The following is a 27,891-nucleotide window of genomic DNA, read 5'->3' as shown; positions in this document are numbered from 1 at the left end:
AAAGGTAAAATCGTAATTTCATTTAAAACACCTCTTTTATTCCAAATAAAACTCATAAAACATAATTATCAATCCTAATCCCATTAGGATTCAAAAGAACCTTCTAGAAGATTCTAGAAGACTATAAGTAATCCTAATTGCATTAGGAATGATAATTCATAATAGGCCCTCCTCTAGATCATTGGGCCGCATATAAGAACCAAACCGGTCCCAATTTAGTATTTTGGCCATAACTTCCTCATTATTCATCGGAATTAGGCTTATAATATATCGTTGGAAAGCTCTTTTCCAGCCCAATCCAACTACACCATTATCGGACCCTTGTTATGGACCAAACTAAACTGGATTGGCTATTTTCATAAAATAGAGCAGGTTTTTGAAAACAAAAAGAAAGATTTTTAATAAAAACTAACCACAACATTAGACTTTCCGCACTTTCACTTCATTCGATTATCATTCGACGCGCAAGGTATTCATCACCGGGTTTGGTTTTGGGGAGACACAAATGGGTGTCTACAAGTACAGATGCAAAATACAGGACCTGCTATTGATGAAATTGTGAGTTTAGGATATTTTGTTGTTTATGTTTATGTTTCTTAAAGGAATGGGCCATGAAAAACTTACATAATGTTGATGATGATCTTATCACTGGCTACTTCCGACTTCACTAAGAGCCTTCCCTACACCTATGCACAAAATGGAGGTCAACACATGGGTGGTTTTGCGTATCCACATTTTAATCATTAGCCCCAACAACAGGTTAGTTTATCACACCGTTGATATGATGCGCATACTAGCACATATTGTTTTGGATACCAAGAATATAATTAATGGTGTGTTGGTATTACAAAAGAGGATTAATTTTGGTACTTTTATCACGCCATTGGTATCATGTTTAATACCATCACACAATTATATTGATGCCAACAATAGAACTCTAATTATGATTAATGAAGGGATATTGTTGTTGTTGTTGTTCAGGGTACGAATCATGGAGTGGATAATAGGTTCTCAACACCCCTTCAAGTACAGTTTGCCGCCACAAGAACACCGACGTGAACAACAACATCAACACACTTTAACATCAATGGTGCAAACAAAGGTTTTTAGGTTAAATTCGACTATGAAAACTCTAGATCTAGAGTTTTCATGTTCGAATTTGGCCTTGTAAACCCAATTTCGTGGTTTTGTGTGGTCAAATTAAGGTATGTATCTCTTTTTTTTTCTTCTTAATTTTGATTTTATTTGTTTTTCTTTCGGATTTTTTTAACAAATTTGTGGTGGTGGTTGATAGATCCGGGTTAAAGTTGTTTTTTTTTATGTTTTTTTTTTGGGTTAGAATTTTTGGATGTTTTGGTAAAGGTTTGAGTGGGTGGATCCGGGTTAGGGTTTGGTTTATGGGTGGATCTGGGTTGTGGTGGTGGGTCATTGAAGTTAGGGGTTGTGGGGATTTTCGGTGGTGGTGGGTCGTTTAAGTTAGGGGTTGTGGGGATTTTCGGTGGTCATGGTCGTTTGGGTTAGGTGGGTCTGGTTTTGTGTTCGGTGGTAGATGTCGTTCGTGGTGGTGGTCATTTTGCTGATGGTGGTCTAATATAGGGGATAGTGGCGGTGGTTAGGGTTTGTTGAGGTGGTGATACGCCGCACCGGTGGTGGTGCCGCGTGTTATTTTTTTTATTTTTTTAAAAGAAATTTCCGACGGAAATTCTGTCGGAAATTTTTGACGGCATCTGAATTCGTTGGGGCGGGGAAATTTGGCAACGACGGAATTTTCTGTCGGAGATTCCGTCGAAATAATGTTTCCGACGGAATTTCCGTCGGAAAAGGTCGTTTTTCCTACCAACCTGTTTCCGACAACCAGTTCCGACGGAATTCCATCGGAAATCCCGTTTCCGACGGAATTCAGGGTGTTTTCAATGGAAAAAATCCGTCAGAAATAGCCTGTTTTCTAGTAGTGCATGTTGTTTAATTTGAACCTCCAAGAAACCAAAAAACCTAGATAGGTTACTTCGATGGTACAGTTAATTACATATACATGATTCCATTAATAAACAAGCAATTACCAACTTAAAAGAAGAACGCGTATCATGTATGTAGGATCGAGCATAATGCATCTGCCAGTTTTATTGATTCCTACATCATGCCTTCACCTCTTTGTATACATTTTTGATGCTACATGAACATAATCGAAAGGCAAATTCTGAATTGGTGACAAAGCTCTATAAAAATGCACTTGACAAACAATTTGTCTGTCGCATTCCAGCATTACAGGCCCTCTATCACATAGACGAAAAGTGTGTAGACACCCAAATGTGTCTCCCCAAAACCAAACCCAGTGATGAATACCTTTTGCGTCGAATGATTATCGAACGAGGTGAAAGTGTGAAAGGTCAAGTGTTGTGATTAGTTTTTATTAAAATTCTTTCTTTCTGTTTTCGAAAAACAGCTCTATTTTATGAAAATAGCCAATCCAGTTTAGTTTGGTCCACAACAAGGGTCCAAAAATAGTGTAGTTGGATGGGTCTTGCAAAGAGCTTTCCAACGATATATTATAAGCCCAATTCCGATGAATAATGAGGAAGTTATGGCTAAAATACTAAACTGGGCCCCGTTTGATCTTTACATGTGGCCCAATGATCTAGGGGAGGGCCCAATATTAATTATTATTCCTAAAGTTATTAGAATTAATTATAGTCTTCTAGAATTCTCTAGAAGGTTCTCTTTAGTCCTAATAAGATTAGAATTAATAATTATATTTTGATAAGTTTTATTTGGAATAAAATATTATTTTATGAAAAATACGATTTCGATACGGACTTTACAATCGATTTTGATTGATAAGTGGACTCCGTGTTTGAAAGCGCGTAGGAATCCAGGCTGTCGCCACGCGACAGACCCTGTCGCCAAGCAACAAGGTCGGTTTTGCAGCGACAGAGTGGAGTTTTATTCCTTATCAAATTCTACCTATTTTCGGACTGTTTTCTTATAAATAGGGTCCTAAGCCTTCGTTTTTATTCATCTACAATCAACAATCAATTCACAATCATCTCTCTCTAAAGCTAGAAGCTTTCTCTCTCTATTCTTTTTCTAAACCTTCCCTCTTACAAAATTCCGCATTCACAAGATCTAGAAACACCTAGCCAAGTTCGAAGTTGCCTTCGCCCTAGACGTGAAAGGTTATAATTTCTGAGGGTTTGGACCTTAATCTCTATTTCAATTATTTAATTTGATTGTTTAATTTTATTTTCCTTGAAGTTACTAACGCGTGTATTTTGTTATTAGAAAGAGGCACGAGGCATCAAAGTATGTAATCTTATTGCTCTATTCTTGTAGAAAGCATGTTTAAATTTGTTTAATTCCTAGCATCATGTTAGGATGTTGTTATTGCTTTCTAGTATCATGTTTAGGGTGCCTTTTACTCTTTTCTAATATCATGTTAGTATCATGTTAGGGCTAAAGCTTTGATCTTTATTGTTTAGTGACATGCTAGGATTTGTTATTAATCTTGTTAGTATCATGCCTAGGATCTTGCTATTATTATACTTTAACATGATTATTTTAATTATGATTGTTGGTATTATTATTATAATTATGATGATTGTTATTATGTTGCTTGATATATATTATTGTTATTGCTTGATCACGCCTTTTATGCATGTTTAAAGGGAATTTGTACTTGTAATCACACTTAATAAGATAATTAATAATCTTGTTTAGGGCTAATATGATTATAATTCAAGTGATTGCCAATAATAGTTTTATTTGTGCATTAAGTTCAACCAACATAGATAAACAGGTTTAGGGTTAATCTGTTGTTTGCATGCTAGTAAGAAAGCGCACATGAATACGAGAAGAATGAAGTAGAGGCCTATTTAGGGCAGGTTCAATCTCTTTTAGGTTGGATTTGTACCTTCGTCCCTGAACCCTATTTGGTTCAAGACCTTTTGGAGTTGACGATCTCCTGGATCGTTAAGGGGTGTAATCTTCACCTTGTGAACGGTTTACAAGTTCCTAAAACTTGTTGGCGACTCTTTTGCTCTAGCTTCCTTCCCTTTGGACGCCACCATGCTTAAGTGTATGATCACAGTGGGGTTCAAGTTTGGGGTTAATGGCTTGAAATATTTCCTTACAGTTTTTGGCGACTCCACTGGGGAGGAAAGATTTCTTAAGAAACTTGTTATTGTTGGACATACCTTTTTGCTTCCTTCAAGGTTTAGTTAAGTTGAAAAAAATGATATAATTTTAAATTTTCCTAAATACAACCTCCTTATATGTTTAACAAAAAGTACATGCATGGTAGTTAATATAGGTTCACTTTGTACAACCACTTTCACATGTTTTATTTTTGCATGCATGACACATGTCCTATCCAAGGGGAGAAGGAAGATTATGTCATAATATTGGTTCACTTTGGTGGTAATGTCATAAAATCAATATTATAATTGGGTATTATAACACGCAGTATTGGTATTCTTGTCGTTTTGATATGCCAACGAACGATCATGTAATGCATTGTTGTTATTCTTGTCATTGGCATTATTGGTATTCCTGTCGTTGGTATTGTAATTTGTTTTCAAATATAAGGAGACATGTATGTACCATACCATACCAATAAGTGTTATATAACATAAAGGTTAGCAAAATAGGCAAATGATTGTCGGTAACTAGTTTTTACACATCTCCCAATTCAATGGAGCACATGTTTGGTACGAACTATTGCTAATGTTGTTATATGCAAAAATATACAAGACCCAAAAATATACACCACTAGTTACTAAAATCAAGTTTTTTCACACACGCCCATGGAACTCTTCCAAAATGTTGCCCCGCGTCCTCATCTACTCAATCAACTGTCATCTCCTCATTGTTAGTATCATCCTCTTGTGCGCCAAGGTCAATGGATTCCATGATAGAAGGAAGCTTCTCATTGTATTTAGAGTGGATGTCTTGTAGAAGAAGTTTTTCCCGCGCCTCTGAAATTTCTTCCTGCAATGATTGTTTATAAAATACATGAAATTTAATGCTCGAGTTCAAGGGAAAATATTTCATATTAGCTTCCATTCCATATAACTATATGACTTTTTTTGAGGCTCATAATTAAAGCCATTGGACCAAGACATACGATGGGGAACTTTGTTGAAAACCTCTCCGCAGCAGCTTTCATCCACACTAGCATTATAACTCCACATGAATAGCTGCAACATATTCGGCATAATTAGCTAAACATAAAAATAGGGCAACACTCCACAAACTACATATGAAGTGCCTTTTAATTACTTGTTCGCGTTTTTAACACTATGGACTACTCTGGTGTCCCAATGGGCAATATCACCAACGACCTAACTCGGATGAGTCACTTGTAAAAGAACATCAACTGGATTTATCTGAGAATGATACTTACAGATATTATTAACAAATACAATAATAAATCTGAAGATGCATACAATAGTTATACCCCACCGATGTTCCAAATTTTACAGGGGGGGTTTGGTTTTTCAAAAATACACGAATAACCCTTCAATGCTTACCAACTTCTAGACAACGTCAACATGCTCAACAGTTGGATCCTTAGAAATGGAGTCGATAAACCATATTTTTTTGGCTTTGAATCAAAAGCTAGACCCCACCAATGTTCAGCTTTAAATACGGGCACAAATACCTACACAAACCATTTATGCCATCAGTTCTGATATGATTTATACGTACCACAATAAATTATATATTGTCGCAGTCACTACCACAACAATTTCAGAACTGGACAAGCCAGTTAATGCATGCCCATTCTTCTCAGCCAACTGTGTTACAGATTCAGTGTTCTCAATCAGTCGGACCTAGTCAAATATAAAACATGTTCATTATGCATTGATGTCAAATATGGCAGTAGTAGGATACTATAAAATAACACATTGAGACAAAATAATTGGACACATTATTATAATTCAAATAATCCCTGGATATGATACAAAACCAACAACGGCAGAGATTAAGCAACAACTAAAATTATAAATGATCCATAGATTAAGCACTCACCGCACATGTGGGCTCTACCATCACTATGCTGCTCCTACTATGAAATTTGTGGGCCCATTCCTTATTGTATAATTTTCCGTCTAGACAAACATAATCAGTGGATACAAATGCACTCCCGAGAAGAACACCGTAGCATTCTCTCTAGCAAGCATTTACTCCATCGCACTCGATGATACAAGGACCCCTAAAAAATTCAAAGAAAAATAACACAAAAGGGTTCGTTTGGCATCATTGTGGTTTCTCTGTTTTTTGGTTTTTTGTTTTTCAAAATCATATGATATATGTCATATAATGAATAAAAAATTAGTCAAATTTATTAAACTCATGATAATTTTAAAAACTGGCAACAATTTAGTGGAAACACCTTTCTCTTGTTTCCTGTTTTTGGTTTTTTGTTTTCTAAAAAACTGAAAACCAAAAACAAAAAACAATGTCAAACAAGCCTTAAGTTATTGGTTCTACACCAGTTTTATGCAGCATTAAATAAGTCAGATACCCATCATTACCTTCCTTTGTCTGAAGTCCAGATGCGGATCAAGGTAAACAATTTCCTATCTTGAAGCTTAAAAGTCTTCCTCTTTGTAGTAGAAATGAAATCAGTCATAGCAACAGGTTTAAGGGGTCTCTTCTGACCACTTCGTTCACGAATGTTGTCATTCCCTACCAGATGATCCCCAACATCATTGCTTTCATCCGCCACATCCTTAGCAGCATCAACATGTTGATTTCCATTTGCAATCAGGTCTTCCTTAGGATCACAATACACTCATGTTCAGTACTTTTGGTTCATTTTGAGTAACCTGACAACCATTGATCGCATACATTATTCCCAAATTTAACTACAAATAGCTCCCACTATCATCCGGAATGGAAAACTCTTCTCTAGAGATGGAATCCAATTGAAAATTATCTGCATTTCCCTGCTGCTCATTTGCAAGGCATGTCTCAACCGGCACAGCAACATTTTGAATTAAATCTCTTACATCTACCTGCGCTTCAACCTCCTTCACAGAATTGTGAGAAGAAGAGCACATCTTCAACTTCAAGTCATTTTCAAACGATTGATCTATATCCTGCAACATATAATTATTGTCATCAAGGGTGTGTTATAAAACGACAGTTAAGACAAAGTCCCTGACAATAAAGACCACTATGTTTGTTCATTTTCAACTCCTGTTGGTATAGTAATTACACGAACTTAAAGTTTACCAATACCAACAATAATATCATTGTTTCTTTGTTTTTTTTAACACAAATCAATAAATAGAATAAACTCACCTTTTTTACCCCTGATCACTTCCTACATTAGGAGCACGGACTGCCAATGCCTTCTCCTTCCCCTTACTCTGAATATCTTGCTCTGTCACGCCTTTCGAACCATCCAAATTAATATCCGGGACTTCACTAGCATTGCCATCACACTCCTTATTCTTGTGGAGTCGCCTGGAACTCTTCAGTAACAACTTCTGCAGAATTTGGTAATTCTTCTCATTTTGTCGCTCAATCGCCTCAAGCCGAGGATTAAGCAATCTCATAACCTATTTACAAATGCCCGTATGTCAAACCCAATTTCAAAATATAAAACACTACACTAAATTAATACACTACACATATATACCTTCCTAGAAACCACCTCATTCCTTGAAACGTGACTATCTCGGGCAAAACTTGGATGCCTCTCGTCATAAGCAACATCGACAGACACATAAGTTACTCAATTTGTTAGTGTATAATAGTAAAGGGAAGCCAGCCATACATCAAATTGACGTAGGAAAAAGTAGGTCGTTATCTAATCCTCCCTAGGGCCAAACAAATTTATAATCACTTAACAAACCTAAATACGAGTATAGAGGTAAGTCAAGGGTCGAACCACTAGGAACGGTTATGTTCAAGTATTTCCAATTAACGCCTAAGCTAGGTCGAAGTCGAAGGTGAAAGGTAACACTAAGAAACTACCTAAACCAAGAACCAAACTAAAGAAACACTATGGAATGGGGATCAACAAGTAATTATGACAATTGCAACAACTTGGGAAAAACATGCCAATCAATGGTTATGAAGACTAATGATAAGAGCTATCAATTGGAATCAAAGAGCTATCTCCTAATCGTTACACTAGTGATCTCTAAGAATAACAAACTAGGAGAATCACAATCCAAACCAATCGACAATTGCAATACCTAAATCAAGGGGTCGTGTCATTAGAAATCACAATGCAATCTAGCATAATTCTCAAGGCCTAATCAAATTACACACATGCAAACTTACATTAATCACTTTAATCTCAACAATCAATCAACATAATTCCCAAATTAATCACAATCGATCAATCATACAAGTTTCACCCAATCCCTAGCCAAACAACTACTCAAGAACCATCATCTAATCAACAAGTAACTAAAGAAATCAAGAATCAACAAAATATGAAGAACAATTACACTAATCAAGATCAAACATCAAAATCAAACCAAACAAACATGAAATTAAACAAAGCAATAAAATGAGATAGAGTAAGAAATCCTCATTGATTGATTATGGAGATCTTTAATACAATTGTCACCTTGAATCTTTAATCTCTCAAATCCCCAATGAAATCCCTCACTGTCTCTCTCTAAATTTACTCCTAAATATATCTACTCCTAAAACTAACCCTAGATCTAGAGAGAGAAGCTCTCAACCTTAGCTAAAATATGAGAGCGAAATTCTAAGCTAGTTTAAAGTTGTCCAATAATAGAAAGGTTCAAGAATATATAGCAAGGGAGCAAAGTAGGCTCGGCTAACCTATGGTGCGCACACAAAGGAGGGTGTGCGCGTGCGCACCATATGATGTGCCACTCATGCCCCTTGCTGCGCTCACGCACCATAGTGATGGCCGTGCACTCGGCCTCTTGCTTTAGTTCTAGCGCTCACAAGCATGCTCCTCATCGACGCTCTCGTATGATGCTCACGGAGGGGGCAACCTTCAAATCTTCATTTTTGCATGTTCATGATCAAGACATGCGATGATGGTGATGCACGAGAGCGCTAATGCCAAGAATAGGAGCTTGCTTCTTATCTTGAATTCTAGCCAACCGAATAATATGAGGTCTTGTCTAGGGATTGTCAATGGGGTGGGGTGGGCGGATATTGGCCTTCCCATCCCCATCCCCACCTACCATTTTCATCCTCATCCCCATCTCCATCCCCGCGGCAAGTCCAATATTCATCTCCATCCCCACCACGGCGGGTAAAACTCCAAAACCATCCCCGCCCCACCCCCCACTTGGATATCCATCCCCACCTAATCCCCACCAAAGACCCGCCTAATCCCCACCCAAGACCCACCTAATCCCCGTCTCTTAAATACACAATCTTACATAATTAATACAGATTATAATAATTAAAAAAACATTCTTTATATTACACACATTTTTGTTTATAATATAAGTGTAGTACATTAAAGTATTATAATTAATATTTTATTTCACGTAATTATTTTATAAAATAGTATAAAAGTATATAATTTGCTTTTAAATATATATAGATGTGGGTATGAGGTAGGGATGAGGCGGGTGCAAAGTGGGGGGGGGGGGGGGGGGTTGGGTGGGGCGGGTACAACTTAAAATCCACCCCCGCCCCATCACCCATGGCGGGTATGGTTTTTATCCCCATCCCTGCCCTACCACCCGCCAAATCGAGACCCATCCCCGCCCCATTGGGGCGGGGATGGGGCGAGTCTCCTACTTGACCCGCCCCACTGACATCCCTTGTCTGGTCCCGAGCATCCAAAAGACTTGGAGAACGTTCCAAAGTAGATCCCGAGACCCAAATAAAACCTACAATAAAAGAAAGTAAAGCAAGTATAGTAGAAAAGACGAAAATACTCTTATATCACAAGAAAGCATAAAATAAGAGAAACGAAGAAACTAAAACATTAATGAACGAAACTAAAGCATTATTTAAAGAGAAAATCTATGAAATAGTAGGAAATCTTCCTAAAATGCTACCATATGAGTGCCATAAATGACACTGATCAAATTCCCCCAAGCTAAACTTTTACTCGTCCTCGAGCAAAATAAAAGCACGTAAAGGAAAATGATGACATTATTCAAACAAAGAAAGAAACAAGAAAACTAGAGAGGATGGGAATATACACTAACTCACTTTCGTAGGTGTAGACACCCATTTGTGTCTCCCCAAAACCAAACCCAGTGATGAATACCTTCTGCGTCGAATGATTATCGAACGAAGTGAAAGTGTGAAAGTTCAGGTTTTGCGGCTAGTTTTAAAAATTCTTTCTTTCTATTTTCGAAAAACAACTCTATTTTATGAAAACGGCCAATCCAGTAGTTTGGTCCACGACAAGGGTCCAATAATAGTGTAGCTGGATGGGGTTTTCAAAGAGCTTTCCAACGATATATTATAAGCTCGATTCCGATGAATAATGAGGAAGTTATGGCCAAAATACTAAACTGGGCCCGGTTTGATCTTTACATGTGGCCCGATGATCTAGGGGAGGGCCCAATGTTAATTATTATTCCTAAAGTTATTAAAATTAATTATAATCTTCTAGAATTCTCTATAAGGTTCTTTTAAGTCCTAATAAAATTAGAATTAATAATTATATTTTGATAAGTTTTACTTAAAATATTATTTTATGAAAAATACGATTTCAGTTTGGTTTTGCGGCGACAGCGTGGAATTTTATTCCTTATCAAATTCTACTTATTTCCGAACAGTTTTCTTATAAATAGGGTCCTGAACCTCCGTTTGTATTCATCAATTCTTATCTACAATCAACAATCAATCTATTCTCTAAATCCTCTCTAAGCTCTCATCTCACTAGCTTTTCACAAACAAAATTCCGCATACACAAGATCTAGACACATCTAGCCAAGTTTGAAGTTGCCTTCGCCCTAGACGTGAAAGGTTATAATTTCTGAGGGTTTGGTCCAAAATCCAGTCTAAACTTTTCAATTATTTAATTTGATTGTTTGATTTTATACTTTTCCTTGAAGTTACTAACGCGTGTATTTTGCTATTAGAAAGAGATACGAGGCATCAAAGTATGTAATCTTATTGCTCTATTCTTGTAGAAAGCATGTTTATTATTTATTAATCCCTAGTATCATGTTAGGATGTTTCCATTGCTTTCTAGTATCATGTTTAGGGTGCCTTTTACTTTTTTCTAATATCATGTTAGTATCATGCTAGGGCTAAAGCTTTGACTTTTATTGCTTAGTGACATGCTAGGATTTGTTATTAATCTTGTTAGTATCATGCCTAGGATCTTGCTATTATATTTAAGCTTTATGATTATGATTATAATTATGATGATTGTGATTATTATGTAGCTTGATATATATTATTTGTTATTGCTTGATCATGCCTTTTATGTATGTTTAAAGGGAATTTGTACTTGTAATCACGCTTAATAAGATAGTTAATAATCTTGTTTAGGGTTAATGTGATTATAATTCTAGTGATCGCCAATAATAGTTTTGCTTGTGCATTAATATTCAACCAACATAGATAAACAGGTTTAGGGTTAAATTATTGATTGCATGTTAGTTAGAAAGCGCACAAGAATACGAGAAGAATGAAGTAGAAGCCTATTTAGGGCAAGTTCAATCTATTTTAGATTGGATTCGTACCCTCATCCCCGAACCCTATTTGGTTCAAGACCTTTTGGAGTTGACGATCTCATGGATCGTTAAGGGGTGTAACCTTCACCCTGTGAACGGTTTACAAGTTCCTAAAACTTGTTGGCGACTCTTTTGCTCTAGCTTCCTTCCCTTTGGACGCCACCATGCTTTAGTGTATGATAACAGTGGGGCTCAAGTGTGGGTTGCTTGAAATATTCCCTACAGTTTTTGGCGACTCTGCTGGGGAGGATTTCTATTTTAATTCCTGAAATTTATTTCGGCAATGATTTAGAATAAGCGGATGAGACTCGAAAAGTTCTAAGTATTTCATGTGCGTAATTTTGATTAGCATTATTGTCATATGCATAAAAAAGGTCCTCATTGGATAGACCATCCGAAATGAGTCAAAACATAGGATTTTTACACGTAGGAAACTTGAGAAATATCTTTCACAACTAGAATTGAAATAATACTGCGAAATTTGGAAAATTCTAAGAACGTAGATACCTGCTGAGGCATGTAGGAACTAGCGTCTAGAAAACAGGGCTTGTCGCCTGTAAAGTGCTTCTGTCGCCTAGCGACAGTTCTGTCGCTTGGTGACAGGGGTACTTTTGCGGCAACAGTCCCTGTAGTCTGGCGCCAAGTTCTTCCAATACCGAGCCAGAATTCTACCTTCTTGTTTTGACCATTTCTAGCAGTTGGCTCGATTCTACTTCCTAATTGAGTTTTTCTCTCTTTTCTGAAACCCATATGTGTTCTACATACGGACATAACCCTCTGGGGGTTCACGCTCCATCTACCCAATCGAACGCTCCTGGCAACGACGGGTACATCCGAGTTTGTGAATCCACCAAACAGTGGAAGCAAGTTTTTAACTTGAGGGGTCCCATCCATACGCGCCAACCCTTCCAAAGGTAAGGCTTCCGCGCGATGCATCCGGACTCATAACCATGGACCCTCTTTGACTAACCCATATCCTTGAACTTTAGAGAACTAGAGCCATGGTTAGGTTGCAAACTCATTGCATCATATTTTGACTATTTGAACTATTTGTGCATTCTTTGCTTGTGCATACCCTATATGTGCTAACCGTTTGTTTGACTTGTGTTTAAGTCTAAATAAATTAATTAATGACTAAAAAAGACTTTGTCTAACTAATTAATTAATTAATTTGACTAATTAAAGACTAATAAAGTAATTAATCTGACTTAGTACGACTGTAGGCATGTCCCCTTAGAGTAAACTTACTGGAAACAGTCCAAGATTAATGTTCCAGCAATGGCGCAAAAGTTTGGGCTGTGGCGCCTCAGTTTACTGCTTGTCGCCTAGCGACAAATTTGTCGTTTGGCGACAAGCTTAAAACTGTGGCGACAATTCTATTGTTCCGGCGATAGTCCAGATTTTTACTCGAGTCATCACGACGAGTCTAATTAAACAGTTTGCTAATCAGTTCGATTATTTTATTAATAAACAGTACCTTTGTTAAGTCCTTAATTCAGTCTAGTCACATAGTCTAGCCGCATGGTCTTACACAAGAGCCTTAACATGTCACGTACACTCACTAGTGTTAGCACTCACTTTATATAGTCACCGTGACCATGTCTTAGGTTCATGCATGAGTCGGTTTTTTCCGTCATTAGAGTTGGGGGTACATTCTATTCCTAATTTTTTCATATCTCTCCATCTTCATCATCTTTCCATTCTATACATGCTTTCCCCATGTCACAATATTCATTCTTCATACCTTCTTCTATCCATTGCATATTGAATAGAGTTGAGTCAAATAATTAACAATGAATATCCCTTAATTTCCTTTCCACAGTACTTGGTCAAGGAGAGAAGGACGATTAATCAAAGACAACACCTTTATTCAAGTTCAACTTTTTGATAAGCCAATCAATCGAAAAAGGAAAGCTAAGAAGATAATGGCAAGTCAGGAAGAAGTCAACGAACTCAAGGGATAAGTGGCTAACATGGCTGAAATGTTGAAGAATCTGACTCTCCAAATCAATGACCCTATGAGACAACAGCAAATGGAGCTCCTCCAGGAAAGTTTGAGCAGATTATCCTATGACTATAGATTCCAGGACATTAGCTCACAAGGGGTCTCTGTGGACAAGGATCTTCTTCCGTAGAAGTTCAATGCCGACGACATCTCGAAATTCAAGGCAATGGATAACCCTTATTTTCATTTAAGAGCCTTTGAAATTGTAATGAATATTAAGGGAATAGATAAGAAAAGCTTTTCATTATGTGTTTTCTCTATCTTTAGAAACTGTTTGTCAGCAGTGGTACTTTTCTCTTGATAAAGAGAAAACCTCTACTTGGGATGCTATTGTAAATGCTTTCATTGATAGATATAAATGTAATATTCAAGCCGAAACCGATTATAGACAACTTGAGATGTTAAAACAAAAGGAAAACGAAGGGTTCACTTCTTTCTTCAACAAGTGGAGGGAAACTTCTGCCAACATGGTCGAAGTCCCTACTAAAAAAGAGTCTGTAAGGATGTTTATCAAGAACCTTCAACGAAAATATGCAAAGCACTTAAAATACCAACACAATTTGAATACTTTCAAGGCTGCGTATAATATAGGCATTGATATTGAAGATGACCTTCTGAAAGATAATAGTGCGAGAGGAAAGAAGAACGACCATCCTTCTTCTTCCTCTCCCATTAACGAAGTACATGCTACGAATACCTCTAAACATCGAATCCAAAGGTCTAAAAGAGTGTTCACTCCACTTGGTATGAGTTATGAAATAGCTTTCGAAAAGCTACACCACCAAGGACTGGTCATGCCCATAGGACCTATCAAAGAGCCAGTTCCAGAAGCTAGGCCACCTAAGTAGGATCCTAATAAACACTGCAAATATCACCAAGGAAAGGGTCACGACACTGAGGAGTGTTGGAAACTCAAAGAAGCTATTCAAGATCTGATCGATGACAATAAAACTTCTGAGATTCTAGCCATCGCAGAAGATCAAACATCCTTCGTTCCTTCACTCCTTATCACACCTGTAGGTAAGCCCATGATCGAGACAGCTTATATAACCTCTCTTGATGAAGTGGCCATGATTGAGGAGGATGAAAGTATTATCTTAGATAATATCAGGGAAGACTTGTCAAGTCTAAAAGAAGATGTTCGAAAACTGCAAGATTTCATTGCCATGCTCTTGAATGTGGTAGAAGGATTAGCAAATCGAATGATGATTGTTGAACAAAATTCTCACCAAGGATCTAATGAAGAACTCAATGCTCCTAAGCCACGGACAAAACGGACCATTGAAGAATACACACCAATAGGAATGACTTACAATGAAGCTTTTGACTGTCTCCACGATCAAGGTCTCATTTGCCCCATTGGTCCCAATCAAGACCCTCCGCCTGAAAAACGGTATCCCAATTGGGACCCAAAATCTTATTGCCGATACCATAGAGGTTGTGGTCACACCACCGAAGTATGTCTCGCTCTCAAAGATCGTATTCAAGACCTCATTGATTCAAGTTTCCTTCATGTTCCTCCGCGCGACAAGAAGGCCAAGATTAGTAACAATAACAACAGTGGCTGTAAAGGAAAGAAGAACGACAATCCTTCTTCTTCTAGAAACGCCCACTCTAGTAACAATGTTAATTACGGTGTCTTAGCTATGGATAATTAAATATATAAAAAAGAAACTCAGGAGAGAGTTCACACCCATTGGAATGACCTATGATGCTACTTTCGATCGTCTCTACGATCGAGGATAAATCAAACCCATTGGCCCTACCGAGGATCCAACGCCAGAAAAGCGATCTTCAAGATGGGATCCCAATTCCTATTGCAAGTACCATCAAGGAAATGGTCATACCACCGATGAATGCTACAGGTTTCAAAATCTCATTCAAGATCTCATAGAAGCAAATAAGATCCCATTGCCTCTAGCTAACGAGAAGACTAGGTGATGTTGAAGCAAACGACACAAGATAAGAGGCGAACGTCAACGACAAGATTTCATGACCTTTTTTTTTCTATTTCTTTTTCATTTTTCCTTTCCCCAATAAGTCTAGCATAGGTACCTTTCCTTAGATTTATTTTGTAGGTTTTTTTCTTTTTCCCTATAATAAAATAAGCATTTATTTTCTTGCATATGATCATTTCATTACATCGCATTAAAAAAAGAAAAAAGAAAAGAAAAAAAATTCATGTCAAACTAAGCACAAGATATACCAATGATTTGAGGCACCCCTTGTAGCCACATCATATCACCTTTCACCCTTCAAATATGCAATCCTTTTTTGATAAACCACTTTGAGCCTCGTCTAACGATAGACCTTTCATTTTTCAACCCATATCTACCTAACCTTGGGACGGGATGGTGTGCAACTTATGCAATTTTCAATTTCATAAAAAGCTTGAGAGAAACAATAAAAGTGTACAAAAGGACAAGTGTTCCAATGTCTTTGACATGAACATGTCTTTGATATGAACACGTCTCATATTGCGTTTCTTATCGAGTGCTCGGCACCGTGCCTAAGAAACATGAATGCCAAGTGAGTGATAGACCGCATGATCGGGATTGCCCACACTTATAAAAATTAAAAAAATGCAAAAGCAAAAAAGAAAAAAAAGTTAAAACACTCAAGCATAAAAATACAAAGATTCAAAAGCAAGGTTGTACACCTTGGGGGCTTACCTAGGGTGTTGAGCCTTTATCCCTTTCTTCTTCAACCTTTAGCCTAACCACGTTACAACCCTTAAAAGACCTTTTTGAGGTATACACACTTGTGCGAGGTTCGACTAGAGCTACGTTTGGCCTGATTCCTAACGGATACGTAGACAACCTTACAAAGGGGTGCAGCCGTAATAAAAATGCATTCATATTTACGGTCATAATTGATCATATTAAGGGATATCCTATGCTTATCCCTATTCATTTAGAGCTAGACATGGGGGCTTGATCCCTACGTCATTAGATTACATAGCCAAAGAGTCACCATCATTTGACTCTTCTTGAAATAATATCTTTCCATACATTTAGCCTTTGTGGCCTAACTTTAGTCTCACTATCACACACAACACGGATACATGACCAAATATACTTCCCTTAGGAACCCTTTGTCATTAAATCTTAACACAACGCTGAAGCATGCCTTGTCATGTCAAAATCAAGATCAATCATCATTGCATCACAAAGTATGAAGTACTTAGCCTCCGCGCCTAAGTTACCTAAATACTTTCATTATCAAGTTAACTAGGATAGTCTAAGATGTTACAATCCTTGTATTGTGATAGACAACATTAACGGATTAAGCTCATTCAACATGCACCTTCAAAAACTTCACTTCGATTCTTTTTCGCGTCTTTCTTTTTCGGGAGAAAGTCGGTACCCTCCACAAAAATGACGGAAAATTTTTGCTTTTCACAATACAATGCACACACGGGTCATGAGTCACACGTGTCATTTCACTTCGAGTCAAGTCAACCTCGAGTCAATCATAGCGAGTCAAGTTTATACCTTGGGTCGTGTCAAGTCAATGAGTCAAGCGACATTAAACCTTAGGTCAACCCTAAAATAATTAAAGAAATTAGCAAAGTCCTATAGTCAAAGATAAATACAGGTGCATCCCAGCGGCAGCAAGAGCAGAATAGGGAAGACCCTACTCCAGCGCCAGACGACAACATCTAGCGTCTGGCAATAGATTTCAGCGCCTGGCGCTAGATCCCAGCGTCTGGCCACAGAGCCAAATCGCGGCGCCAGAGGCATTGCAGCGGCAACAGAATGCTCAACCACTTAGAGCAATTATTTCAACCTCTTTCAGCAATTTCGGGTTCCTTGGTATGCCAGTTAGCCCCTATAAGCAATTTGACATGATTAAGTAGTCGACTTGATTACAATCGCAATAAGTGATCGACCTGACGAAAGATCGTCTCACTTAGCTTAAAGCGCCTAAACATTGGCTCATCGCAAGACACCAACATACTGGTTCATAAACAATAGAGGCACCGACATAATGGTTCACAAGCAGCAAAAGCGCCGACGTACTGGCATAGCGGAAGCAAAGTTCAAGCGAGCTTTAAAGATCGACAAGCTTTGGTCTTCGGGAGTTTTCTTCGGAATATTATCGTAACAAACATTCAAGTATCATTCAAGCTCTTTTGTTCAGAGACACGTGGACATTTTTTTTCAAGCTCTTTTGCTCAGAGACGCGTGAGCATCCTATCAAAGCTCTTTTGTTCAGAGACGCGTGAACATTTCTATCAAAGCTCTTTTGTTCAGAGACGCGTGAACATTTCTATCAAAGCTCTTTTGTTCAGAGACGCCTGAACATTTCTATCAAAGCTCTTTTGTTCAGAGACGCGTGAACATTTCTATCAAAGCTCTTTTGTTCAGAGACGCGTGGACATTTCTTATTCAGAGACGTGTGGACATTTCTTTCAAGCTCTTTTGTTCAGAGACGCGTGGACATTTCTTTCAAAGCTCTTTTGTTCAGAGATGCGTGGACATTTCTTTCAAAGCTAGAGACGCGTGGACATTTCTTTCAAGCTCTTTTGTTCAGAGACGCGTGGACATTTCTTTCAACGCTCTTTTGTTTAGAGACGCGTGGACATTTCTTTCAAGCTCTTTTGTTCAGAGACGCGTGGACATTTCTTTTCAAAGCTCTTTTGTTCAGAGACGCGTAGACATTTCTTTCAGGCTCTTTTGTTCGGAGACGCGTGGACATTTCTTTCAAGCCCTTTTGTTCAGAGACGCGTGGACATTTCTTTTCAAAGATCTTTTGTTCAGAGACGCGTGGACATTTCTTTTCAAGCTCTTTTGTTCAGAGACACGTGGAAATTTCTTTTCAAGCTCTTTTGTTCAAAGATGCGTGGACATTTCTTTCAAAGCTCTTTTGTTCAAAGACACGTGGACATTTCTTTCAAGCTCTTTTGTTCAGAGACGCGTGGACATTTCTTTTCAAAGCTCTTTTGTTCAGAGACGCGTGGGCATTTCTTTCAAGCTCTTTTGTTTGGAGACACATGGACATTTCTTTCAAGCTCTTTTGTTCAAAGACGCGTGGACATTTCTTTTCAAAGCTCTTTTGTTTAGAGACGCGTGGACATTTCTTTTCAAGCTCTTTTGTTCAAAGACGCGTGGACATTTCTTTTCAAACTCTTTTGTTCAGAGACGCGAGGACATTTCTTTTCAAGCTCTTTTGTTCAGAGACACGTGGGCATCCTATTCAAAGCTCTTTTGCTCAGAGGCGCGTGGGTATCCTATTCAAAGCTCTTTTGCTCAAAGACGCATGGACATATCAAAAAAGCTCTTTGTTCAGAGACGAGTGAACATCAACAACGGCAAGATGGCGTTCCCTAGCTTGTAGAAGGTCGTCAAAGCAAACACAACAAATCGGTTACCTTCAGAGACGTGTGCTCGACGTTGCAAGATACGCATTTCTTAACTCTTTTATCTATTTTAACTAAGGCTAGTTTGCAGGTATCGACGTTACAAGAATGATTTGGGATCGCAGAACGTTCTGAATCATTCTCCGTCCCTTCGATACTTTGACTTTCGTTTTTAAAACTTGCCTTTCTCCAAACTCAGTCAAAGTGGGGGCTTCTGTAGACACCCATTTGTGTCTCCCCAAAACCAAACCCAATGATGAATACCTTTTGCGTCGAATGATTATCGAACGAAGTGAAAGTGTGAAAGTTCAGGTGTTGCGGCTAGTTTTAAAAATTCTTTCTTTCTGTTTTCGAAAAACAACTCTATTTTATGAAAACAGCCAATCCAGTTTAGTTTGATCCACGACAAGGGTCCAATAATAGTGTAGCTGGATGGGGTTTTCAAAGAGCTTTCCAACGATTTATTATAAGTCCGATTCCAATGAATAATGAGGAAGTTATGGCCAAAATACTAAACTGGGCCCGGTTTGATCTTTACATGCGGCCCGATGATCTAGGGGAGGGCCCAATGTTAATTATTATTCCTAAAGTTATTAGAATTAATTATAATCTTCTAGAATTCTCTATAAGGTTCTTTTAAGTCCTAATAAAATTAGAATTAATAATTATATTTTGATAAGTTTTACTTAAAATATTATTTTATGAAAAATACGATTTCAGTTTTCATACGGACTTTACAAGTCAATTTTGATTGATAAGTGGACTCCGTGTTTGAAAGCGCGTAAGAATCCAGGCTGTCGCCAAACAACAGTCCTGTCGCTACGTGACAAGCCTTGTCGCCACGCGACAGACCTTGTCGCCAAGCGACAAGTTTGGTTTTGCGGCAACAGCGTGGAGTTTTATTCCTTATCAAATTCTACTTATTTCCGGACTGTTTTTATAAATAGGGTCCTGAACCTCTGTTTTTATTCATCAATTCTTATCTACAATCAACAATCAATCTATTCTCTAAATCCTCTCTAAGCTCTCATCTCTCTAGATTTTCACAAACAAAATTCCGCATACACAAGATCTAGACACACCTAGCTAAGTTCAAAGTTGCCTTCGCCCTAGACGTGAAAGGTTATAATTTCTGAGGGTTTGGTCCCAAATCCAATCTAAACTTTTCAATTATTTAATTTGATTGTTTGATTTTATACTTTTCCTTGAAGTTACTAACGCGTGTATTTTGTTATTAGAAAGAGATACGAGGCATCAAAGTATGTAATCTTATTGCTCTATTCTTGTAGAAAGCATGTTTATTATTTATTAATCCCTAGTATCATGTTAGGATGTTTCTATTGCTTTCTAGTATCATGTTTAGGGTGCCTTTTACTTTTTTCTAATATCATGTTAGTATCATGCTAGGGCTAAAGCTTTGATTTTTATTGCTTAGTGACATGCTAGGATTTGTTATTAATCTTGTTAGTATCATGCCTAGGATCTTGCTATTATATTTAAGCTTTATGATTATGATTATAATTATGATGATTGTGATTATTATGTTGCTTGATATATATTATTTGTTATTGCTTGATCACGCCTTTTATGTATGTTTAAAGGGAATTTGTACTTGTAATCACGCTTAATAAGATAGTTAATAATCTTGTTTAGGGTTAATGTGATTATAATTCTAGTGATCGCCAATAATAGTTTTGCTTGTGCATTAATATTCAACCAACATAGATAAACAGGTTTAGGGTTAACCTATTGATTGCATGTTAGTCAGAAAGCGCACATGAATACGAGAAGAATGAAGTAGAGGCCTATTTAGGGCATGTTCAATCTCTTTTAGATTGGATTCGTACCCTCATCCCCGAACCCTATTTGGTTCAAGACCTTTTGGAGTTGACGATTTCATGGATCGTTAAGGGGTGTAACCTTCACCCTGTGAACAGTTTACAAGTTCCTAAAACTTGTTGGCAACTCTTTTGCTCTAGCTTCCTTCCCTTTGGACGCCACCATGCTTTAGTGTATGATAACAGTGGGGCTCAAGTGTGGGTTTCTTGAAATATTCCCTACAGTAGGAATCACGGTTTTCTTTAGCTATAACAAGCCCTTAAAACCCCAATGTCGCCAATGAGGACGAGTGAGGTCTCGTAAGGGTTTTCTAAGAGATTAACCCATAACTCTCACAAACCAAACAAATAAGGCAAAGCATAAAAAGGAAATCAAAAGAAAGTAAAGAAAACATATGTTCTTGAAAGGACTTTTGCAAATGAACAAGCACAAATGGATGAAATTCTTTCTAAACAAGTAAGGGAGTGCACGTTTCAAGATATCCAAGGTTGATTGAAACATAGAATATGCTAAGCATAGAGAACTAATAAGACACAATTCACCTTCATCCCAAACAATCTTACCACGTTCTCCCTACTAGTTTCAAATCCACCTCTAGTGAGCATCTCAATGATTCCTCGAAGGAACCGAAAAAGAAGAGATTTTCAAGGCTACTCGACATCTTGACTATGCAAACCGCTCCATAGGCTTGACTCACATCTCCCTCCACCGACTTATGACTCAACCAAAAAGGTCAAAAGGTCTTGAAAAGGGTTGTAATGTATGGGCGAAAAGGGTGAAGGTAGGCTAAAATTTGAAATTTGGTGGTATACCTAAATTATGAAGCAAAGGGTAATCAATACTCAACACCATAATCAAGAAATCACCAAACAAAAACACCAACACCCCCAAGCTTATTCAAAGCCAAAATCACAAACATATAAACAAAAAGCGTAAGAACGCTTCCCCCCAAGCTTGAACAAAGCATTTTCCTCAATGCTTAAAATAGGGAGAAAGACACTTACATCAAAATATTTTTAAGCTTTTCATTTTTCTCATTTTTCTTTTCACTTTTGCCAAATCATTTGAATGTGCTTTGCTTTTTCTCATTTTTTCTTTTTTCTATTTTTTACTTTATTGTATTGTCCTCGCCTCTTTTAACTATGGACGGCTTTTCAACTTGGAATTTTCCTTTTATTCAAAAGATATTCACAATACACACTTGCTTACATTATAAGAACCAATATTCAAACTCATCCACCATAATCTCCAACAATAATGATCAATTGCTTCACAAAAACCAAGAATGGAAACAAGAATGAAACAAAAGGCTCAAAATCTAAAGATATGACTTGAAAAGAAGGTTTATGGCTCAAATGGTTAGCAAGTAGAAAAATGTAAACCCAAAACAAATAAATGAAATCTATCCTAGAAAATGAAAAATTACCACCCCGAAAAGATGCCTTTGTCCTTCCTAAATGATTTGCTCGCAATCTCGGGAGATAAGAGTCAAGTTCTAGATAAAGCATACAATAGTCAAGGGTCCATGTGCCGTTCATGCAAAATATGTAGAAGGCTAGTAAAGAATGAAACCTCACATGGTTGTAGCAATAACTCACTATTAGTTTCAAATTCACCAAAGGGAGCAACACCTTCTTACCACAAATAATTAGAATCCGGCTTCAAGGTCCCAATACTTCTAAAGACACAACCTTATCATACTCTATCCTAGAATCAACCAAACATACTCTCAAACCGTGCACACCGTTACCATTTAAGAAGAAAAGCATTCAACTATACAAGTCCAAAAGTATTATGTCCAAAGCAAGAACAAAGCAAAACACAATAGAAAGGTCTAGAGAGAGAAGCTCTCAACCTAAGCTAAAATATGAGAGCGAAATTCTAAGCTAGTCTAAAGTTGTCCAAAAATAGAAAGGTCTCAAGTATATATAGCAAGAGAGCAAAGTAGGCTCGGCAAACCTATGGTGCGCACGCACAGGAGGGTGTGCGCGTGCGCACCACATGATGTGCCACTCATGCCCCTTGCTGCGCTCACGCACCATAGTGATGGCCGTGCACTCGGCCTCTTGCTTTAGTTCTAGCGCTCACAAGCATGCTCCTCATCGACGCTCTCGTATGATGCTCACGGAGGGGGCAACCTTCAAATCTTCATTTTTGCATGTTCATGATCAAGACATGCGATGATGGTGATGCACGAGAGCGCTAATGCCAAGAATAGGAGCTTGCTTCTTATCTTGAACTCTAGCCAACCGAACGATATGAGGTCTTGTCCCGAGCATCCAAAAGACTTGGAGAACCTTCCAAAGTAGATCACGTGACCCAAACAAAGCCTACAATAAAAGAAAGTAAAGCAAGTAAAGTAGAAAAGACGAAAGTACCCTTATATCACAAGAAAGCACAAACTAAGAGAAACAAAGAAACTAAAACATAAATGAACGAAACTAAAGCATTATTGAAAGAGAACAGGTATAAAATAGAAGGAAAACGTCCTAAAATGCTACCATATGAGTGCCATAAATGAAACTCATCATAAATCAAGGTGTACGGTTAAGCCACTCTGTAACTTACTTTCAGTTTGTCGTAGCCATCAGACTGTTGTTTCTTATCAGCCTTTATCACGTCCATTACCATTTCATCGGTCCACACACCAACTCTAGGATAGTCACCCCACTGGACGAGGTACCTTTTCAACCGATCAAGATAAATAATCTACGCCATAAATAGCACAAACTGTATTAGAGTAACCATAAAAAAATTCAAGTAATAAAATTCAGTTAATTAATTAAATTTACTGTAACACCCCAATAATTCTCTCTTTAAAACTGTGAGTACCCCGAACAATATTCAAGAGAATTACTGGCGTGCTACCGCCACTTGTTCAAACGTTAAGGCTATATCAGAAATTAGCAGCGGAAAAACTAAATCAGTTATAATTAAGTTTCAAAACCAACAAACAAAACCAAATTAAGTCTTACAACTTTGAACCATTAAGGCCCTTATTCAAAACTCAAATCAGTAGAAGTAGTATAAAAATGAAATCGAGTTTAAGTAACTTCAAAAGTAAATAGCAAATAAATTGAGAAAAACAACCAACACTCCACTCAAGATCCCACCACCTAGATACGAATGCTGCATGTGTAAGAACCTATGGTTAATCTGCTCCCCAATATTACAAGTGTAAAAATTAAATCGTCACAGGGTGTTGGTTGAGTAAGACACACAAAGCATGAAAGAAAGACACACAAAGCACACAATCAGCAAAGCTGAGTACATACAAGCTGCGAAACGTAATAAGAAATTCCTAGCATGCTACTAATAATCAATCATCACACATTATCAAATTATAGACTCAACACACGACTCAACTATCAGTTTATTAAGACTTCACTATTTAAAAGTAGTTAACTCATCGTTTTTATTCATTGGATTAAGCAATAGACAAGGTTGTCCAACCCATGCTCCATTTGGAACATCAATAAAAGAAAAACCCCATGCCTCCTTTTGGAAACATCAATAAAACATCCAACGACCACGGGCGTGACTCCGTGATCGTAGCTAGTATGAGATCTCATCTAACTCCCAGTTTTTCAAAAGTATTTGAAATAAGAGACTCGTAGATCAGACGGCCTCAAGAAAAGTGCACGGCTAATACCCCGTGTACCCTAACCCCTGATTGTCAATACTCTAGATGTGCACAAATCCAGAGTTTTATTGCCCATCCATCTTGCACTTTACGTGATTTACAAGCTTAGAATTGGTGATGACTCAAATGCAAAACAATATAATCAATCAAATATCACATCATTCCATGCAATCCAAATTTCCAATTCAATTCTTGATTTATTAGTGGCAAACAATATTTAGTATTGAATCCTTTAACTACCTCGGTGTATAAACACCTTAAGTGCATAGGGCACTTCAAATCCTGAACCTCGTCTTAAAAGACTTTAATAAACTTCCTCTACTCAAATCATGATTAATTCATGAACAAGTATTAAAAATTAACCTCATGGAACCATTATCAAAATTAATTCCACTAATAGACAACCAAGAATCCATAACCTTTAATTAATCATGACATATCCAATTGATAAGACAATCACTTATACATTACCCACAACCATAGTCATATACTTATATCTCAAACATGCCTCATACACAATATACGGAAATCACAATGTATAACCAAACAATTTAGCCCAGTCTTCTCTATACGTGATACTAGGTTCTCGATACATCCCTAAACATGCATCTAAAGGCAAGGTTTCGTAACTCGTACGTACCTTGTGTAAACGATTCGGTTGGCCACTTTAGGAACTACAAGTCGCCTTCTACAAAGTCCTCTCCTAAACCAAACAACAAGAATTAAATCAACACCCAAGCAAGTAAATTTACAGCAATACCAAACTACTTTAAAACCTCTTAAACCATCAAAATAATGCTTTTAAATTACTCCCAATAGTCAAAGTTAATAATCCATTAGTTCACTATAGGTTTATGTGCTAAAATCATGAAAATATAGCTTATAACATAAAATTCCAGCAACTTTAAAGTGAGTGAATAAATCTGAAAATTTGGTTTAAGTGTATAAAACAACCCCATAAACATAATTACTTGAAATAATCATTATATAGTAGGTTAGTGTGTTAAAAACCCAAAAATATACCAATTCAATGCAATTAGAGGCTTCAAAATAAAAAGTATAAAATCTGAAAATTTATTCTTGAGGTTATAAATTAAAGTTCAAAGCTTTTTAATCATGAAATACCCACAATAATTATTTTATAGGATTAGAAGCATAAAAATATGAAATTAACACAACTTGTTCATAAAAATTGAAACTTTAATAATCTGAAATTTTATACATAACCAAAATAATTATACTTTAATGTAATTTAACATAATATGATTAGATAACTTGATTAGCACGTTTTCAAGCCCTAAAACATGAAAATTCAATACTTAAACCCTTATTTTCTCAATTAAACAAATCTGAAATTTTATATTGTAAATAAAACATATTAAACTTCATAAATTTATAATCTTTTATAACCCATGCATAATATCAACCCATAATAATAATAATTTAGAATCAAAATTAAACAAAATTGAAACTTCAAATTAATTCAATAAAATAAAAAGGAGTAAAGGAAAGGAGGAAGAAGGAGGTGCGAACTGCAGGGTTCGGTGGTGGCCGGAGGTCGGCTGGGCGGCACGGCTGGGCAGCTGCGGTGGCTGCGTCGGCTGGGCAGCGGCGGAGGAGCTTGGAGTTTTTATTTATTTATTTTTCTTCTTCTCCTGTGTTCGTGAATCAAGAAGAGGAAGTGAAGGGGTGTTTTTTTTTTTTTGTATTTTACGTGAAAGAGAGAGAGGAGGAATAGGTGAGGGTTTTTATTTAGGTTTTAGTTCCCTAATTTCATTAGGAGTAGGATTTGTGTAATTTGTTGTAATACCCCCTATTTTTGAAACGTATTTTCTAATTAGTATTCTCTTAAAAAGGGTATTTTAGTAATTTATTTTACTATTTGAATTTTGGAGCCAAAATGATATTTGAATTTTGGCGCCAAAAGTATTTTAAAACTCAATTATTATTTTTGGATTTTGGATAAGATTTATTATCCATTTATTTTATTTAAAAATCGGATTATTTATATATATTCCGGATATTTTAATTAAATAAAATTATATTTTATTATTTATTTAAGATGGCCGAAAATTCCTAATTTAATGACTATGATTTTCGGATTTTCTGTGTATAGAAAATATGATTTTCTTAGTTATTTTATTTATTGAATAATTGGAAATTTATTAATTAATTATTTTATACAATAAATATTATTTACACAATTATTTTTAATTCCTTAAAACTAGCAAATTAATTCCCTAAATATCTAAAGCCACCATGATGGATTTTTGGGTGACTTATTTTGGTAAATTATATTTTTAATTATCTCCTTAAAATCTCTTATTTTCCTTAATTCTATTTCTCCATCTTTTTAATATCTAACCGTCATATTTTCTTGCCATTCATTCTTCTTAATTATTCTCCAAGTAATTCCAATGCCCTTATTATTTTTCATGACATACATACATTCCATATTCAATTATACACAATCACCTTAATATCCAAACTTTCCTTAATTCTTTTATTCACTTCTCCAAGTAATTTCCTTAATTCTTTTTACCATAATTCTTCCCACATTATCTTGCCATAATTCTTGCATGAACTAGCCTATAAATACCCCTTCATACCTCTCATATTCTTCACACCAAAAACCCAATTCTCTTCTTCTCTCTTATTCTTCTTTTCCCTAAACCTTTTCATACTTTTCTTCTCCTCTTTTCATACAAATATTATCCCGTATACCTTTAAAGCCAGTTTTCGGGCACTTCTGGTCAGTTTTTGAGGTATTAATGTTTCACAAAATATTGTTCCTCTCAAAAAATCCTTGAGGTTAGGCTCAAGAATCACCCAATTCGGAGTTATATTGAAGGAGTTATGACCTCTGCAAGTTCTGCCTATTCTTTCCAACGAAAATTCAATTCTCTTTAATCCTATTCCTTTATCTTCTTCATGGTTAGTTTTCTAAAATACAAATACCTATTTCAAAGCTATAATTTTATATTAATGTATTATTTTAAAAGAGTTTTATAGCCCATGCACATTAGATTTGAGTTTATGTTGTGATAACCTTATGGTTATGTTGTTTGCAAGGTGTATTCGTGGTTGAACTTTGAAAGTGCGAAATATTGATTGATATTCGGAATCAAGGTTCTTGAGGTTCTTTTTGTGTGGTTTTTCTAGCAAGGATCAAGGTACGTTTTGGTGGCTAGATACCTTTAAAAGTGATTGGTTTGAATAACATGTTTTGAATGATTTTATGATGATTGAATTAAATTGATTTGAATTACATATGATTTTGAAATAAATTAGGTTTGAAGGTATTGATTTTAATAAAAGTATTTTGAATGATTGATTTTTAAATCATGTTTTGAATGGTTTGAATTACTTATCATGTTTAAATAAAAGATTT

The 27,891-nt window shown here is 36.6% G+C and overlaps 1 protein-coding gene across 6 annotated transcripts; it reads right to left on the bottom strand.

Annotated features, from left to right (window-relative positions):
- Positions 1 to 2,442: 2,442 nt before the first annotated feature.
- Positions 2,443 to 7,983, bottom strand: LOC145568893 (uncharacterized). Of its 6 annotated transcripts, none has more exons than XM_081628274.1 (8): positions 7,646 to 7,983; positions 7,306 to 7,565; positions 6,534 to 7,100; positions 6,028 to 6,211; positions 5,736 to 5,828; positions 5,526 to 5,656; positions 5,120 to 5,192; positions 2,443 to 4,983 (listed from the first exon to the last, which is right to left on the bottom strand). In XM_081628274.1, exons 4-8 carry the CDS (start codon positions 6,046 to 6,048, stop codon positions 4,840 to 4,842), a joined length of 462 nt encoding a protein of 153 aa, XP_081484400.1. In that variant the 5' UTR covers positions 6,049 to 6,211; positions 6,534 to 7,100; positions 7,306 to 7,565; positions 7,646 to 7,983; the 3' UTR covers positions 2,443 to 4,839. The 6 variants fall into 6 exon arrangements, 3 of the variants coding, with proteins under 3 accessions (XP_081484400.1, XP_081484399.1, XP_081484401.1); XR_014096006.1 differs by adding an exon at positions 5,275 to 5,381 and having other exon boundaries at positions 2,687 to 4,983; positions 6,028 to 7,100; XM_081628273.1 differs by having other exon boundaries at positions 6,028 to 7,100.
- Between the last annotated feature and the right edge of the window lie 19,908 nt (positions 7,984 to 27,891).

This window comes from Chenopodium album, chromosome 11 (assembly GCF_948465745.1).
Source record: "Chenopodium album chromosome 11, dcCheAlbu1.1, whole genome shotgun sequence".
NCBI lineage: Eukaryota > Viridiplantae > Streptophyta > Magnoliopsida > Caryophyllales > Amaranthaceae > Chenopodium > Chenopodium album.
The sequence above is the reverse complement of the archived record's forward strand: the minus strand, read 5'-3'. Positions and strand labels throughout refer to the sequence as shown.

Excerpts from the sequence above, each read along its gene's own strand:
- LOC145568893 (XM_081628273.1), bottom strand. The coding sequence starts at position 6,048 with ATGGTAGAGCCCACATGTGCG. Across the intron at positions 5,829-6,027 it reads TGGTAGAGCCCACATGTGCG|GTCCGACTGATTGAGAACAC; the intron begins GTGAGTGCTTAA and ends ATATTTGACTAG. Across the intron at positions 5,657-5,735 it reads CCAGTTCTGAAATTGTTGTG|GTATTTGTGCCCGTATTTAA; the intron begins GTAGTGACTGCG and ends TGGTTTGTGTAG.